Source organism: Cricetulus griseus, chromosome 3 (genome assembly GCF_003668045.3).
Source record: "Cricetulus griseus strain 17A/GY chromosome 3, alternate assembly CriGri-PICRH-1.0, whole genome shotgun sequence".
Classification (NCBI taxonomy): domain Eukaryota; kingdom Metazoa; phylum Chordata; class Mammalia; order Rodentia; family Cricetidae; genus Cricetulus; species Cricetulus griseus.
In genome coordinates this window covers 158,901,548-158,920,465 of record NC_048596.1, presented here as the reverse complement: position 1 = coordinate 158,920,465, position 18,918 = coordinate 158,901,548, and the positions used below count along the sequence as shown (strand labels likewise).

The 18,918-nt window shown below is 43.3% G+C and overlaps 1 protein-coding gene across 3 annotated transcripts in view; it reads right to left on the bottom strand.

Annotated features, from left to right (window-relative positions):
- Tbc1d9 (TBC1 domain family member 9) overlaps nt 1-18,918 on the bottom strand; it is a 98,361-nt gene that overhangs the window by 8,078 nt on the left and 71,365 nt on the right. For 2 of the 3 annotated variants that reach the window (XM_027406131.2, XM_035441403.1), the window contains 7 exons: nt 18,141-18,291; nt 10,717-10,931; nt 6,338-6,455; nt 5,016-5,301; nt 4,067-4,196; nt 1,772-1,870; nt 1,491-1,559 (listed from right to left, as the gene is read on the bottom strand). In XM_027406131.2, the coding sequence (XP_027261932.1) occupies nt 1,491-1,559; nt 1,772-1,870; nt 4,067-4,196; nt 5,016-5,301; nt 6,338-6,455; nt 10,717-10,931; nt 18,141-18,291 (1,068 nt within the window). The remainder of the gene's footprint in view (nt 1-1,490; nt 1,560-1,771; nt 1,871-4,066; nt 4,197-5,015; nt 5,302-6,337; nt 6,456-10,716; nt 10,932-18,140; nt 18,292-18,918) is intronic. The other variant, XM_035441402.1, reaches the window with a different exon arrangement.

Genomic DNA, 18,918 nt, shown 5'->3' with positions numbered 1-18,918 from the left:
CAGCTTCTGTGGAAATCAGTATGGTGCTTTCTCAGAAAATTAGGAACCAACCTACCTCAAGACTCTGCAGTACCACTGTTGGGCATATACCCAAAGGAGGCACACTCACACCACAAGGACATTTGCTCAACTACGCTCATAGCAACATTATTCATAATAGCCAGATCTTGGAAATAACCTATGTGCCCCTCAATTGAAGAATGGATATAGAAAACATGGTATATTTACACAATGGTATATTTACTCAGTGGGAAGAAACAATGATATCCTAAAATTTCCTGGCAAACGGACAGAACTAGAAAAAAAAAAAAATCCTAAGTGAGGTAACCCAAAACCAGAAAGACAAATATAGTATGTACTCACTCATAAGTGGATACCAGACATAAGGCAAAAGATACCCAGCCTATAGTCCACAACCCCAGAGAACCTAGAGCCCTCTTCCAGAAACAGATGGAAGCAGATGCAGAAATCCACAACTAACCAATGGGCCAAGCTCCCGGAGTACAAATGAACTGAGGGAGGAGTGATAATTTGAACAAAGGAGTGGAGGAGGGAGGGGGAGCTGGGACTGGAATGTAAAAATAAATTAATAAAAAAGAAAAAATGGTAAATCATCCATGTATACTTTAATTTGTAATGGCTTAGTGAAAAAACTGGAAAACACAGAAATTGAACCCATGATGCTCTCCCCTAGATGTGTGGACATGTAGGGTTTGGGTATGAACGGTCCCCACAACAATGCCGTATGTTAAAAACTTGGTCCCCGGAAGACAAATCTGATCATTGAGAGGTTACCGAATCACGAGAGCCTGGCTTTCATCAATGGAGTAATCATTTGTTTGCCTTATTGAACCATGATAGAAACTTCTGAAAGTGGAGCCTGGTTGAAGGAAGTGTGTCATGGTCTAGAGGGCTGTGTTTTGCCTTGGACCCTCTCTTGGTGTATTTTTGTCCCCTGTCTGCCATGAAGCAATGACTCTCTTCCTCCAGCCCCCTTTACCATGATGCTCTGTATCACCACAGCCCGGGACTGACAGAGCAGGCCAACCACAGGCAGGAGGCTTCTGAAACAGTGAGTTCAAACTAACCAGGGCTCCCAGCATAGCATGCTTCTTCAACTATCTATATGCTGGTTTTTTCCCTAAATGGGTGACTTGGGGCTTAGTAGGAGAAATTACAAAAAGTTCAGGCAGAATTTGAGCTTGATTACCACTGTTCTATGGAAATCCAGGTACCATGTTCTATGGTCCAAGAAAACAACTCATCCAGTGAAGAAGTGAGCTAAAACATCAACTTTAATTATTGCTAATAATTGATTTACATTTCCTACTAAGTATGACAGCTTTGTTTTCCCAGCTGTCTTCTCCTTTATGTGTGTTGGGGACCTGTGGAACTGCTAACCCACCAAACAGAAAGACAAGAACTCCAAGAACAATTATAGCAAGTTCTTTCATTCCTTTGAATGGACATGAATTTACTTTGGAACTCACCTTGAAAAGAGCATACAGTTCTTCCAGCTCGTCAATGGTAAATGAGGTCTCTGTCACAATGGTCCGAACCTAAAAAGGGGTGAGCACAGTGACTCCCAGATTCAAAAAATGTCACGCAGAGAGAGAGAGAGAGAGAGAGAGAGAGAGAGAGAGAGAGAGAGAGAGAGAACCTCTCAAGTTCTTCTAAGTTCTGCCAAGCTGGAACTGAGGAGGCAGCAGGAGTGTGTGCATGGAGGGGGAAAATGAGGTACCCCCATCCCAGATGCTTGTCAAAGACTTACCACGTTGCGTTTGGTGGTGTCCTCCAGGGTCTGGATCACTTTCAACCTCTGTTTGAATCTCATCTGCTCAATCAAATCTGCCCGGATAGTTCCGAATTTCTGGAAAGGAACAATATTGGTGTTTCTGAAAAAAGTGTGCTAAAATACACAGGGATACCTGAAGATTGGTGGAAATGTTCCTGACACAGAATAAATGGCTCTCTCCATGACAGTGACCTAAACTGGACTTTATGTTGGAAACCACTTAGGGATTAGGAGTTACTAATCCAGAGATTCTCAATGTCTAGCAACAGAGCTAAGTTTCACAGTCAGATGTGATTGTCTTGAGTCAACAGCCTATCTAGAAGAAAGCTTGCCTGTGAGGCTATGTGTGACTGGGAATTAGTATGTAATGGGCAAGGGGAGCATCTGCCCTAAGGCTGGGAGATGAAGAGGCTGGGAGGAGTGTTGGTCGATCTCCAAACTCCTTTAACTGAATCTGTTGGGATCAGAAATCCACACGGGCATTCTGTGACCTGGCCATCTTCAAATGCTAACCTGCCTAGCACTTCTGTGTGTTTTCACAACTCAGACAAGAAAGGAAGACATACTATTTGTTTCCACTAAACAGCCCAATTCAGGAGTTGGTAAGAATTGTGGTTTGGAATGAGAAGCTCCCAGTGGGGGAAGTCTTCAGATCCCAACAACAGCTCAATGAACATCTACAGTGACTGTGGGGCTGTGTGATGGCTCAGACAGTAAAGGGCTTGCTGTTCAGGATGAGGATGTGAGTTCTAATTCCCATAAGCCTCACAAAAAAGCCTATAATACCAGTACTGGGAAGACAGACACAGGGGGATTCATGGGGCTTTCTGGAAAGGTAGCCAACCTCTGGAGCAAAATGTTCAGCAAGAAGATCCTGTCTCAAAAAAGTAAGGTGGATGTAATTCTTGAAGAAAACTGATGTCAACCTGTAGCCACCACATGCATGTACATACATGTGGGTGCTTACAAGCTTGAGTGCGCACGCGCGCGCGCGCGCGCGCGCGCGCACACACACACACACACACACACACACACACACACACACACACACACACACACAGTAACCATCAAGAGACAAATTTAGTGGCATAGGTCTTGCTAGGATTTTTTAGGACTGGAGAGACTGAGCTAGGAGTATCGACTTCACTTCTGAGACAGCACAAGGTGCTGCTGAGCTCCCTCCATGTTGAATTCTTGCTGAGGCCATTGCAGGTTTGACTAGAACTTTTCGGTCCTTGATGGAAAGCCCCACAGAAAATTACCCAGCCCTATTCTAGAAACCTGAGGTCAGGATGTCCTAACTGACGAATCTAACTTACTTTAGCCTGCTTGTGTGAACTGGTCATCTCAGCATCTGTTAAAGTGTTTGCTTCTGTGAAACTGCCAAGTGAGATACAAGGACATGGTTTATGCCTTTAATACCTTCGTGTGGTCTGAGTACCTGGGTGTGGTCCCAGTCGGCTGGAATAAAGATGTTCAATTGGCTTAAACTTTTTCTGAGTAGTCATCTCTAGTGGGATACTAGTAACACTTCAAGGACAGCCCAACCTATATAACAAGACTTTTTTCTCAGTAAAAAGAAATGAAAAGTAAATAAATAAATAAATAAATGTCATATCTACTTCAGGGGAGTTCTAACTACTTAGTGTGGGGATGGGGAAAGAATTATCAATGAAGTTTTCCCGTGATTGTTCCTCAATCCACTGAGAGTTGATCTGACATGCCTTTAGATTATTCAGAGGGCCAGAGCTTGCCATACCATTTACAACAAGTTAAAGACAAGAGAAATCCCAGGATCCACTCAGCGTCCATCTCTGAGATCAAAACTGTTAGCTTACAGGCAGTCACCTGCCTCCGACAATCAAACCTCGCAATGTAAAAGGGGACAGGATTTCTGTCTATCCCCAAACTTAATCCCTGGTTGCTTCAGCAGTGCCAGGACAGGCCTTATCTGTAGGAGTTTAGCTTAGAAAGGTTGCTATGAAAGGGCTTGTAGAGCAGGTTACTTCCTCAGAGCTTCTGCCCCATGAGGACATGGTTCCTCCTACCTGTAGGACACAGACAGAAGGATGGGGCTGTATCCCATAAACACCTGACTCCAGAGGACAATGCTCTAGAACTATGAGAAATCTTTATGAAGCAGTTGGACTGTTGTATTCTATGATGACAGCACAAGCCAGATTAACACAGGTTAGGAGGGGCAGTATGTCCAGCTGAGCTGGAGGGTGGGCACTGGGGCACTGTTAAGTCACAACTGGGAAGCACACCTACCTCGTAGGATGTTCCTATGAGTCTGAAGATGTCCACTGCAGGGTAGGGTCCCACATCATCACTGAGCAGGGAGTGGAGATGAGGGATGGGAGGCAGGGTGCTGTCTTTGTTGGTCACACTGTCTAAGTACCTTAGATAAGACATGAACCAGTTGTCATTGGAAAGGAACTGGAATGCCTCAGTTATAGATCTCTAATTGTACATATTAAAACAAAAACCTAAGATTTTCTTGTTTCTTTTTGTTGTTTTTCTCTTTCTCTTTGAAGTACTGGGGATTGGACCTAGCACTTTCTGCATGCTAAGCAACTCTACAGCCCCAACCTACTTTCTTTTTATTTCGAGATTGGTTCTTACTAAGCTGGCCAGGCTGGCTTTCAATATATGATTCCCCCGCCTCAGTCTTCTAAACAGCTGGGATTACAGTGTGCAACACCAGGCCTTACCAAGACTTTCTTAAAAACAGAAAGAAACTCCCTTTATCTTTAAAGAGGAAGAATGTTGGGCTGGAGAGATGGTGTTGAGGGTACTTCCTGTAGAATCCCGAGGGCTGGAGTGTAGACCCCAGTACTCACACAACAATCCATGTATCCATCACACTGCAACTCCAGCTCTAAGGGAGGCAAAGACAGAAGACTGGAGGATCTCTGAGGTTCACTGGCTTCCAGCCTAGGCAAGGGAACATGAGTCCCAGGTTTAGGGAGTGACCCTGCCTCAGAAGGATGGGTGGAGAGTGATGGCGAGGGTACCAACGCCCTCCACATATGCACACGGATGCATCTACCTGCTTATATATACACATACATGTCCATGTCATACAATCCAGATGATAATAAACGTTAAAAGTGAAAAAGAATATGAAAATATGTCCTTGGCCACAGGGAATAATAGGCCTTTTGATCAATTAAGTCAAACTGAGGAGGTGGCCCCCAAACCAGACATAGTATAGTACCTTCCCAAAACAGTCATGGCCTCGCCATCATCCTTGCAGTTTAACAGTTTATCCACATTGGCATCCAGCACAGCAAGGGCCAACTGGAATATCACTTTGATTCCTTCATAGAAGAAACAGTCCACAACCACCACTGCACTCTCGAATGGCATCACACTGAGAAATAGTGTAAGGAACCATGACAGGGAGATGGTAGAAATCACGCCCAAGTCCTGCATGCAGTCATACAGCTGTGGGACATAGTCTCGTGCCAGCTCCTCGAAGACTCCCTGGTCCACCAGGGCACCTGAGTGGGTGACACAAAATGATCAATTTGCCTGCACCTTCCTGGAGAACCCAATCAAAAGGATGGGCTGTGTTCTGCTTTCATTTCTGTGACTATAACAAAATGCTTCTACAAAAGCAACTTAGGGGAGGAAGGGTTTCATTTAGCTCATGGTTCCAGCATATAGTCCATCACCACAGGGAACACAAGGCAGCATGAACCTGCAGCTGTTACACCCACAGGCAAGAGAAGAGAGAAATGAGCGATGCATGCTTCGTGCTCAGCTAGCTTTCTCTCTGCTTACATGACCCAAGGCTCCCAAACAGGTAAGGGTTCTGCCCACTCAGGCTGGATTGTCTCACGTCAATTAAGGCAGTTCAGACAGTCCTCTACAGACATTCCCACAGGCTCACCTGGTCTAGACAATGCCTCATTAAGATTCTCTTTCCAGGTGATTGTGGATTATCACAAACAACAGTAGGAACTGGTCATGACACTTGCTAAGGCCTTATTTATGTAAATACTCTTTAGCTGTGGGGTCCCAAGTCTTTTCAAGACTCTTTTTCTTTGAGATTCTAGCTGTATACATCATACCTGGCTTGCTGACATTTTAAGCAGGTACCATACAGGTGATGGTCATTTTTTACTGGATTTGGAATCACCTAGGAGACACACTTTCAGCATTCCCAGGAAAGTGTTACCACAGACGTTTAACTAGGATTCAAGGGGCCACCCTGAATGTAGGCATCACTGTCTCAAGGGCTGGGGTCCTGGACTAAATAAAAAAGGACAAAGCAGACTGAGTTCCAATATTCACTTCTCTGTTTCCTGACCGGGACTCAATGTAACAGTTGCCTTGTGTTCCCTCTGCCGTGACTTCCCTGTATGGTGGACTGTATGGGCAAATTCCGAGCCACGACAAACCCTTTCTCCCTTTCTCCCTTGAGCTGACTTTTGGCTAGGTATTTTGTCACAGCTCCAAGGAGGAGAACTAATAGGATGCTACAATACTTTTCCTATGAGACAGACTAAGGTGTTTAACCACAACCACACATACCTACAACTCTGGTGTTGTAGTAGTCCGGAAGCATCCTCTCACACAAGGCCACGAGCAGCCAGAACGCCTCCTCCTCTTTGGCATAGAGGAGCAGCACTGAAGTGACGATGTTCATGGCCTAATGGAAGGGCAGAGGACGCCATCACAGTCTGCACACAGCAAGTGTATTCTACGTAGAAGCCATCTTGTTAATGGCTGAGGGGCTATGCCCACTTTAAGTTACTGGAAGCCAGCAGGATCTCAGGGCATGCCATTTGACAAGCAGCTTCTGACCCCATTTTGAGGACGAAGGGTGATCGTGCCCCCGGTGAGCCCACAAACAACAGCATCTGTCTGGTGCCACTTCCACAGCACAGACTAAAAATAAAAATTAAAAAACCCAAACAAAACAAAACAAAACAAAACAAAAAAGTATGTAAGTGCCACTCTATAATTTTATTGGGCTGAATTGAGACTGTCAGGGCATACGAAGGTATCAAACTCAGGAAATTAAGGCCCAAGAACTTACTGGACAAGCCCGACTGAAGGAAGGGTGTAACATTCTCAGCCAGACCCCATAAAGAGGACATCCTGGACTGCAATAGGAGCAGCTGCCACCAGCTTGTTTTCTCATACCTAGTGGGTGCATTGAGGACAAACAGGCAGAGAACTCCATGTTGTCCCAGGGTTATCCGAGTGGCTGGGTTCCCACTGTTGGCAAGGCCAAATTATCTGGGCCCCACCCGTCCATCCATCCATCCATCCATCCATCCATCCATCCATCCATCCATCCGTGGGTTTCTTGCTCTCACTCAAGCCTGCCTGTTTGCCTCTGCAGCTGGACTGAGCCCTACCACTCTGTCAGACCCCCGGTACCCAATGCCACTGCAGCAGCTTCCTCCTGGCAGTCAGACTGGGTCCCTTATCAATACAAGCTCTATTTACATTTATGCCAGGCTGTGTCTTAAACCCAAGACTCTTCCTCAGCCTCTTTAACCCTCTGGATCCATTCCATAACCCAGACAGACAGATAGACAGACAGAATGTATGATGTGTGACATGAGAGTTAATAGTAGTAATCTCGAAATTGGAATTAAAAAGTTGTATTAAGCTGGGCCAGACTGCCAAGAAGGTGAAAGTAGCTGACAAATCACTATTATTGAATCCCCAATACCTTGTGAATTTATTGTTATTCAGTAAATTCTGGCATTAGAAAGACACACGTGTGTTTGTCTATGTTTTTGATATAGTTCACTCACGACATTGACCAAATAGAAAAAAAAAAAAAACAAAGGAAGGAAGGAAGGAGGGTAGGAAGGAAGAAAGAAAGAAAGAGAGAAAGAAAGAAAGAAAGAAAGAAAGAAAGAAAGAAAGGAAAATTAGTGATTCTTGCAGGTGTCAATAAACGTCCAAGAAAAGCCAGACAAATAAGCTTAGGATTTCCAGGCCACAAAAGTTTGGTGAGTTTTCTTCTGGTTCTGTTTGTTTGTGGCTCTCTAGGATAGAAAAGCTGTTAGTCCTCTCCAGCAATTGTCCAGGGTCTTTCTTCACTGGCACCATTGTTTATCTGACTCCAGCATGCACAGGCAAGCCCTCACCACAGAGCCTCTGCCACAAGCCTATCTGACAAAGCCTCCAGCCTGCTAAATCCTTTCAGTATTCTTAATCCTTAACTCAATGGAGGTAAATATTTCCCTTTAACCTCCATAAATATAGCCAAGTATGAAGGGCTCCAGGCTGTCCGCATAGAACAAGGAAACCTTTCAGAGTTGGAGCCCTCCTCCCTTATTTCCATCTGGGAAAAGGGGCTCAAGATGAATAAAGGTGATTTAAATTCTAAAGTAATCACTTTTATTAAAAGATATTACCAGAAAGCTCATAACCACTAAGCAGCTCAAAGGTAACTGTCCTTTAATTAAAAATGGAGATCAAAAGATAAAAAGTAATTCTATTCTGTCAGAAGCCAAGTAGCTCCTGAGTTTCTTTGATCTTTCAGAAACCAGTACAAATTCGCCAGACTTGTGCAATATAAATCCCCTAAAAGGTGTCTGACTGAAAAAGTTCTTTCTTGCAAGCCTTAGTATTCCAAGGGAAGTGGTTATTAAAATTCCACATAAGAATTAGCCTGACGGTTCCAGTTCATTGTCACGACCAAGGTCAGTTCCTCAGGCAAGACAGAGTTCCATGGCTCTCATTTCTCATGGGTTCCTATGAGACGTGGGGTGGGGGCTGGGGGAAGAGCTCACCAGCCTTGAGTGCTGCCACCAGAGAGAAAAAAACAACACTATAAAGTTAATGAATCAATTTGGAGATACATTTAAATTAAGTGTTAAGAAAAGATAAATGATGTGGCATAGGAAAACGTGGTGTGTGTGTGTGTGTGTGTGTGTGTGTGTGTGTGTGTGTGTGTGTATACAGGCACAGGTAGGAGAAAAATGAATGTGTCTAAGAGTTAAGCCTCCTTCAGCTTTTCTGTGGATGATGTGGTCTTTGTGTCTAGGATCACATTATGCTGGAGCTTTCTAGCAGTAACTTACATTCCAGGCACTGGTACAAGGCATTACCTTAATTTTATGAGGGCAATTTTTTTTGTTAGACTACACTAAAACATTTACTTCACCCTGTGTTAAGCCCTCGAGTGTGAAAAGCTTCGTGTTCAGTGGCTTACGCAGTCATGGTGTAAGGAGCAGCAGTAGGAGCAGGAGGGCAATCCTAACAAGAATGTGTGGAGCTAGGTACCCTGCCCATAGGATGCTATGACAGGTGGGCCGGGGTATGATGGGAAGACCCTCACTAGTCACTCAGCTAGACAAGGACTGGACAGAAATGCCGTTGTTTGCTCCCTTCTCAGGGCAGGAGTTGTCTATCAAGGTGATGGTGCCAACATTTAGAGGGGATTTGATCTTCAGAGGGGTTTTATACTGTTGTCTAGTGGACAGGAGTTGGACATGTTGCTGAACATGAAACACAGCACTGGGTAGCATGCAGGATGAAGAATTTTCTTGCTAGAGAAATATCACTCCCAGTGAGAAATCACTCTGCACACTTAGAGAAGATGGAAAAGCACTTTACTAGAGTGTGTGCATGGTGGACTAGAGTTAACATCCCAAAAAGGATTTGACCCTAACTAACTTGTATGAACCTTAGGGTGATGCATTTCACACACGCTGCCATCCTCAGATCTCCTCAGGCCCCAGCTCCAGGTATACTTTGAACAATTTAAACAGTCAGGGCTTGTGAGTCTGGCCATCAGGCAGACGGAGACTCAGCAAAAATGGCATCACAGCTATGTTTTAAGTAGCCCAGTGTAGTTCTTTTTAAATAGTTCTCACCTGGGGTCATGTGCACATCTGGCTTTTCTCAAGAAGAGAACTAGGGGCTTTATGGCAGCTCAGGACTTAACACTGCTGCCACCCTGTGCTGCCCCCGTGAGCTGCCTGTTAGAGGCATATCCTTTGGGGAAGGGCCTGATGGCTGGTCCATCCTGGTCAATAGATATTGACATCCTAGCATTGATTTTGCTTATCTCTAAAGGTCTGGTTAGCATAGACTTATCTTTGGTATACTTAGGGAACAGTGCCCCCTTAGCTAAATTTACTTTGTGTGATTTAAGGTTTTCTAACAGAGATCTATTAACAAAACCTTTATAACACCAGTTCTATCATTTTGTGTTTCTCCAACGTCACTCTAACTATGATGGCGATAGTGCCAAGGTTGAGGCACCCTGCTGCACTGACTTCCATTAGTCATAGAGAGAACCTTTCTGTCCATTATTGCCTGCTGGCAAACAAAACAAAGAAATGTTTAGTTTGTCAGTATAAATGTTAGGCAGGAGGTTAGCTCTGCAGGGAACTGACCAACTAGGCCCCAAAGACTGGAGATGATGAACAGTGGGTGGGTCATCTCAGAGTCCCCCAAACAGACTTAAGGATCAACAGCTGACAGTGGAGCAACCAGCTCAGACTCCTCCAGAAGAGGCATCCAGTGTGGTTGCCATTTCCCCACATGAACTTTTCAACTTTGGGGTTCTTAAATCCCATGTATGTATTCTTGCTTCTTACATGTCTACTCACAACAGACTGAAGTCTGTGTAAAACAAAGTTTTGAGAAAAAACAAACAAACAAAACAGCCCCTTTCCTATAGGTGGTCATGCTGAGGGAGGCATGATGGCGCAGCAACCGGGAGAAGGGGATTGCAAACCCCCTGCCTGCTGGGGTTGGGGCCATTGCTGCTTGGCTGGGCCAGCTCTGGCTTCTTTGCTTGCTCTAATTAAACTCCTAGCTGGTTGATTTGGTGCTGAGTCTCATCTGAATGCCCCTCTTTCAGGATAGGAACTGAGGTTGGATCAAGATTGGAGGACACTTAGAGCCCTCCCCAAACATAAACTTGTGGCAATTACCTGGCAGTACCCTATGTTGGGATTTCGAAAAGCATAAGCCGTTAAAACTCTCCTCAGAGCTGCGATGCCCATTTCGTTCTGGAAAGCTGGGTGTTCAGGAAGGGAGCGGTGTAAGTCTCGCTCAATCTCCTCGGTGGCAAGATTGTACTTTCCCATAGACTTCTCCACTAGGTCCTCATAGTACCCGGGGTGTGTGGCCTTCTCGTTGATGGCCCCTGGGAAGCACACAACAAATAGGACATCAAAAATGCTGAAGTCCGGCTTTCCAGCTATAGAGAGCACTGACTGGCTGAAACTCTGCTTTCCCACCCACCAAAGGAAATCGGGAAAACAAAAAAGAAATTAAAAAAAAAAAAAAAAGAAAATCACTTTGAAGGGTGTTTTCACTTACATCTAGATTGGTAATTTACCTCTTCCCTCTCTCAGTCCCACAGCAACATGGCCAAACCACCTTCCCACACGAACCACAAAATTACATTCTGAGCGTAATCAGCCCATGCTGAGGGAAGCTGAGGGGCAGACATGGGGAGTCAGACAGAAGCAGCCAGGCTGAGTTCTCACTCTTAGTTGCTCTCTTTGCTTTTTATTTATGAGAAGTTTTGTTAAGATTTCACTCAAGAAGGAGGAATGCCTTTCAGGAGTGCCTTTAGGCCCGTTTCTTAAAGATCAGTTGCAAAGAATACAGTGACAGTGACTGGAGAAAAGGGAGCCTTGGAAGAGTTGAGGGCTTTCTCCAGCAGCAGGCAGTGGTGAGGCTGAGGTCTTCCTAGGAGCGATGGGTCCCTGCTACTGATGGGGGACCCTTGGGTTGTAGGGATGGGGTTGTAGAATGGGGCAAAGAATTGCTGTTTTGAGATATTCGTGTTAAGATTCTTAAAGACAGAAAGCCCCTGGGTATGCACATATCTAAAGCTCAATATCAGTATGAATTTACATGGCTGCCAGGAAAACCGAGTGTCCATATGCGGAAGAATGGACTGTACCCTCACCTCACACTACATCTGCAATCAGCACAGCACTTATCAAGGACTAGAGCATAAGCCAAAAAGCTACCAGAGGAAAACAGGGGGGACACCTCTTGACAGAGCAATTAGGTTCTGGATATGATATCAACCATAGCCACAGGGCACAGGCAGTAGAAGTAGAAACAGGTAAGATCATGTAAGTTCAAAACCTTGGCTCATGAAAGACAGCAATCAACAGAGTACAAAGGAAACTGACAGGACAGAAGAAAACACAAATAAACCATGTATCCAATAAAGAGTGATTACCCAGACTACAAAACTATACAAGGACTTTGGGTGTCTCAGTAAAAGCACTCCTCATGCAAGCCTGATCAACTGAGTTTGATCTCTGGAGCCCAGAGTGCAAAGAGAGTCCTCTGACCTCTACATGTGCACTGTGGCACACACACACACGCACACGCACACGCACACGCACACGCACACGCACACACACACACTAATAATAAATAAAAGAATAAAAACATAGGGACTGGAAAAATGGTTTAGCACCTGCTGCTCTCACAGAGGTCCTGAGTTCAGTTCCCTGTAACCAAGTCAGGCAGCTCACAAGATCTGTACCTCCAGCTACAGAGGTCTTACTGCCCTGTACTAGTCTCCAAGAATACCTACACTAATGGCATATACACACAGACACATGCTAAAACATAAAGAATACTAACACCAATCATTTTTAAATATACAAGAAATTCATACAAAAATAGCAAAAAGCATGAAATACTAACAAATCAGCAAAAGCCCAATTAAAAGTACACAAAGAAGCAGACATTATTCAAAAAGAATCATACCACTGGACAACGAGTAATGAATACTAATCACCAGACAAATCTAAATCAAAACCAAAAGTAGGGAAAATGAATGTATTAAAGATTCGGGATACAGGATAAATATACAAAAAAGAAACTCCATGTATAGATACTAGCATGAACAACTGTCAAATGAAAGAAACAATTCCATTTATAATAGGATCAAAAATTAAAATATTTAGAAGTGTAATGAAATAACTGCCAGACTTGGCATATTGCAAGCTACAAACAGCTCAAAGAAATGAACAAAGATCCAAATAAACAGAAGGAGACCCTCTGTCCATAGACGGGAATTGCTAAGATAGGAAAAACCTAGGCCAAACTCACCTACAGATTTAACACAACACCCATCAAAATCACAGGAGTCTTTTCTGTAGAGACTGATTAGCTGACTCTAAATTCTTTGGAAAGGTAAGTGACTCTAAATGGCCAAAACAATCTTGAAAGAAAAAAACAATTACTGGAGGGCTCCCATGCCTTTGTCTCACAACTTACTAAAAAGATACAGTAATTGAGGCTGTGAGATTGACTATATATATATATATATATATATATATATATATATACATATATAATATATATATATATATATATATATAATAACCAATTAAAACTTGAAGTTTAGACTTAATTCCTCATATTCATAGTCTTTTTGTTTTTTGTTCTTTCCCTTCTTGAGGTGTTAAGACAAATCAGTTGGGGAAGCAGAGTCTTTTTAACAAATGATGCTGGGACAGCACGATACTCATATGGAGAGGTGTGAAGTCAGGCCATTCCTTCTACCACACAGAAAGTAACTCAAATGGATCAGTTATTTAAATCTCAAGTCTCACTAGAAAACACAGGTCCAAGCCAGTGAGTCTCAGTTTTCCTAGTGCTGCAATCCCTTAGTACAGTTCCTCATGCTGTGGTGAGCCCCAAACATAAAATTATCTTTGTTGCTACTTCATAACTGTAATTTTGATACTGTTATGAATTGTAGTGTTTTCTGATGGTCTTAGGTGACCCTCATGAAAAGGCTATTCAACCCCTGGGGTTGCAACCTACAGGTTGAAAAACACTGGTGTAAGCTTTTAAGCCTTAAAAGTACAGCAACAAAAGAAAAATCATACTCCCTCAGAATCTTAAAAAAAAAAAAAAGTGTTCCAAAGGTCAGCATCCAGACAGTGAAAACACAGGCAACAGAATGGAATAGTATGAAAACTCTCATGATATGTATCTAAAAATCAATTAAAAAACTCTCATAACTTAGTAATTAAAATATTACATAATTAAAAATGAGCAATGGATCTTAGTGGATATTTCCTCAAAAAGCTATATAAACAATAACTGATTAAGGAAGTTAATCAAAAGCACAATTAGAAAATTGGTCAAACTGCAGAGAATAACTGAGTGCAGAATGCTTGGCTTTAAATGGGGTATATGAATGGTCCCTTCACCCCTCCCCCAAGTTCAGGGGGACAATACACAACAGGGGGTTGAAAGACTGTAAGAGCTTGGTAAGGACTGCTGTCAAACAATGTCTACTAGACTTGACTGGGCAGAAGCTTACAAAGCCATGCCCCAGCTGAGCCACTGGGGAAGGAAGAGTTAGTTTCTTCAGGAGTGTGGCCTCTGATGTGCCGACCACATACAATGTACCCATGTGTATACAGGCAACATTAATTGGATCCACTTGGGAAGGCAGGCAGGCAGGCAGGCAGGCAGGAAGGAAGGAAGGAAGGAAAGACAGAGAACACATAAATTTGGGAGTTGTGGGCAAGTCAGTGGTGGTAGGTCCAGAAGGAGTTGGAGGGGGATAAGGGTGAAATGATGAAAATACATTATATACATGTATGAAATACTCAAAGAATGAATTAAAATATTATATCAAATTTAAAAAGTAACCAAACCAAACCAACAAAAAACAACCTCTGCAAGCTGGGTGGTGGTGTACGCCTTTAATCCCAGCACTCAGGAGGCAGAGGCAGGCAGATCTCTGAGTTAGAGTCCAGCCTGGTCTACAGAGTGAGTTCCAGGACAGCCAGTGCTACTCGGAGAAACCCTGTCTCAGTAAACAAACAAACAAATGCCCAATTTCCCTTAAACCCAAGTCCCAAATTAGAAAGCACTTCACTCCCACCAGGAGAGCCATAACAGAAGGCAGTAAGTGTCAGTGGGTATGTGGAGAAACAAACCTCAGGCTTTACCAGAGGGCATGCCAAGAGATGCAGATGCTCTGCTCAACCTCCCAGAGGTCGCTTAAAGGGTAAAGCCTGGAGTCATGGGAGAAACTCTACTCCCACGTGCACACAACAGTCCAAAAGTCATGTTGACACTCCCAGCAATAATCCTCAGAATAAGCAAGGAACAGCCTCAACTGTCAAGTGATAAGTCTGTGAAGGCCAGCACTGGGCTCTAATAAGGAGTGGAATGCTGACATAGGCTGCCCCATGCTTGGGAGTAGAGCTTCTGGCTCCTCTAATGATTTCAAACATATCTTAGGTAGAAATCATCCACGAGACACTGAACACTGACTTCATCCACACGGGATGTCCAAAGTAGACAATCTCACAGCCACAGAGAAGTAAGTCACCATTCTCCTGTGGCTGAAGGAAATGAAGAATGAATGACTGACAAAAGGCATGGATTTTCTTTTTTTTTGAGAAAGATGACAGTGTTCTAAAATTAACTGTGAGTCTATGGATATCACTATGTTGTGTAGACTTTGGTAAATCTTGAGTTATAGATCAAAAAACAGTAAAGTACATAGAGAATGACAAAGTAAACATTTACATTTCATTTTAGAAAAGTGTCACAGAACCAATCGTTGGCCCTTTCCTAGTCCTGACAATGGCCAACTGGTTGACAGCATCCTGATGTTGCCTCTGCTTTCCCTGGGGACAGACTTAACTTGACTTCAGTAGGTCCAGAGCACAGACCTCATGCACTACCTTAAGCGGCATGTAAGGCAATAGATCTCAATATGGGCTTCCCAGCCAGAAGCCAGACCACCTTTCTGGGCAGCCTGGCTTCCACGTGAACCCCACCCATGAGTGTGTGGACATAAACCCAACAATGGGCATCCTGTAGACACACCACCTTTTGGTCACATATAGCGCTCTTTGTTAAGTAAATTACTGAGTAGAACCCTCTCCTTGTGTCTCTCTCTGTCAGTGGGTTAGGTGCTGCTGCTGTATACTGGTTTCATGGTGAATTCATTTGAATCTAAACTGTAGCTAAAAATAAGTTCTAATTTGAGGAGAAGGAGAGAAATGAACTTTTCCTGTGCTATGTCAATGCTTTGAATCTGGTTGTCAAGGTGACCAGTTCACCAAAAACAAGAAGAGCAAGAAGGCTGCATAAGATAACTCTATATGACGATAATCTCTATGGGTAGTTAGAGACAGCATAGCTCAAATCTGACCTTCCATTTGCTCTTTTGGAAATAGTGTCTTTTTAAGTAACCCAGTTTGGCAATGGGCTTGATATGTACCCCAGGCTGGCCTCAAACTTGAAGAGACTTTCCTGCCTCAGCCTCCCCAGTCTTAGGATTGCTAATATCTACCACCATGGCCAGCACACATGTAACTTCTAAATGAGGATCTGGGTCTGGTCTACTTTTGGAAATAGGGGGAAAGTAAACAAATCAAGTTTACATAAAATAGAGCAATTTTTATCTTTATTTATTTATTCATTACGATTTGGTCCTCTTATTTCTGAGATATATCCCATGATAGGCAATTTTACCATTCCTATCTACTTTTAGAAAAATCCACAAGTGTTTGTAAGGCTTCCTTATAAGTTCAGTCACTTTATTTTTAAGTTTCAATTTTTTTAAGTTAAAGGGGTTAATGGTACTTGGATGGGACCATCTCCAGTTTCAAATAAAAACATTTTCATGAATGTAATGAGTGGCGATGCTTCCTGTCTGCATCATCTTTCTTTTTCTTTCTTTCTTTTTTTTTTTTTTTTTTTTTTTTTTTTTTTTTTTGGTTTTTCGAGAAGGGTTTCTCTGTGGCTTTGGAGGCTGTCCTGGAACTAGCTCTTGTAGACCAGGCTGGTCTCGAACTCACAGAGATCCGCCTGCCTCTGCCTCCCGAGTTCTGGGATTAAAGGCGTGCGCCACCAATGCCCGGCCTATCTGCATCATCTAAAGCAACTGATATATGATTAAAGTGAAGGTTGGTGATGACCAAAGGTATGCTTTGGTGGTTGGAGTACAAAGATTCCTGGGGTACATTGGATGTTTCTAGATGGCAGAAAACAGTGGTGTCTTGTCCTAAAAGACTAAGATATTAAAATAAAAAATATTAGTGGAAAAAAAATCACAGAAATTAGTTCAGCATTTTAGATGACTTTTATTGTGGAATATTTTCAATGGCTTTGTTTCATTGTTTATCAATATTTTACCTTGCCTAGTTAATAAGGTAGCCTTTATCATAAATATGCATGTGTGTATATAGGAAAATCTATAGTATATGCAGGTTCAAATACTGTTGTGTTTGCAGACATTGACTGAGGGGTCTTGGAAAGCATCCCCTGAGGACAAACCATAATGTAAGTGGAAGCCAGTCATTTCTGGGAGACCTTTCTCAGTGGTTTAGATGCCAGTAAGTGGTCCATACTCCTGTAAGTACCCCCTGACCCACGCTCTAATAAATAAGCCTAATTAAGCACTAACTAGACCTCAGTAAGTTCTTTCTTTAGTCGGCCATGGGTGTCCTCGCTGTCGTGAGAAGATGAATGTCCACATCTCCCCAGGAAAAGTCCACATAACAGGGCCCACTGAAATATTTATTCCCAATAAAGTCAACAGTTCCAGGAGGAGGGAGAATTTCAACTCACAAAGTATTTATTAAACTCCTGCTTCAGATTCCATTCCCTCCCCCTAAACAGCCTCACTGGAGAAACAGCAAAGATGACAGGATTGGCCTTGGGTACCCTGTGAAGGAAGAGTTACTATGACAGACTTCAGTGAGGAAACCAGGACCAGCTTTGATTTGTGGGTTCTTGCTGTGGAGCAGTCTTTTCATATACTGTAAATATGTGTTACTCTCATTGTAAATAAGGAGCTGACCGGCCAAGGGTTTCTGGGGAGAAAGAGGGCAGAGTTTCTAGAGTCAGGAAGAGACTCACAGAAGGAGCAGGATGGGAAGCATGTAGAGGAGCCTTGGGGCAGCACACAGATTGATGGAATTGGGTTGATTTAAGTTCTAGGAGCACTGGGCAATGGTGGTGCATGCCCTAAATCCCAGCACTCAGGAGGCAGAGGCAGGTGAATTTCTATGAGTTTGAGGCCAGCCTGGTCTACAGAGTTACTTCCAGGATCCAGGACAGCTAGGGCTGTTACACTGAGAAACCCTGTCTTGAAAATTATATATATATATATATATATATATATATATATATATATATATAGCTATTGGCTGAGCATTTATAATTATTAATAAGTCTCTGTGGGTCATTTGTGAACTGGCTGGCAGAACAGAGCTGACCGGAGATTCTGATGAAAAACTCTGCCTTCAGGCTCATATCTCAAAGGACTTTGATGCCTGCTGAAGGTTGGGAGGAAGCCCCACAGTCACCCTGCTGCACTGCTCTTGGCCCACCCTACCTGAAAGCAGCAGCCAGAGCTCCCCACGCATGCTCTCTGGGATCCCCTTCAGCACCAGCTCCCGAGTCTTCTCGGTACGGTACATGCAGATCCCCTGCCCATACTCAGCAAAGTGAATCTTCCAGGCTTGCTCTTTCAAAAACTCTTTGGCCTGAAAGACATGATGGAACACAACTGATGTTCCAGAAGGCTCTGAGGGGAAGTACTGAGTGACATTATCAGCACATGATCCCTGAGGAGCAACAGTCAACTTTGAGCAGAACTACATCTGATGTAGAACTCAGATGTTTTAGCCTGCTGTGTCACCAAGATTTCTGTTCTTACGTAGGGTCCTACTTAACGGGCTACTAGAATGATAATCATACCTGTGCTTTTATGTGGGCTGAGAAAGCATGCACTTATTTGTTGTTTGGTTTACACAATAGTTGAAACAAGACCAAAGAAATAGAAAAGTAGCCATGCCGGTACCGTAACTCTCAATGCTTCAGTAAAGCACTCTGCTACCTAATGACATATTTAGATATATATTGCTTTACTTGTTTATGAAAAAAAGTTAGAGCTTTTCTTACAGACATTTATGGCCATTTTCATAGATGTTAACTGGTATAATTACATTAAAAATACTACATGGGGGTTGAAGAGATGGCCCAGTGGTTAAGAGTATACAATCAGAGTTCATATCCCAGCATTCACATAAGTCAAGAATCTTGAAATTGCCTGTAGCTCCGGCTCCAAGGGGTCTGCACATGCGTGTGCACACTCACAAATACCTAAAATG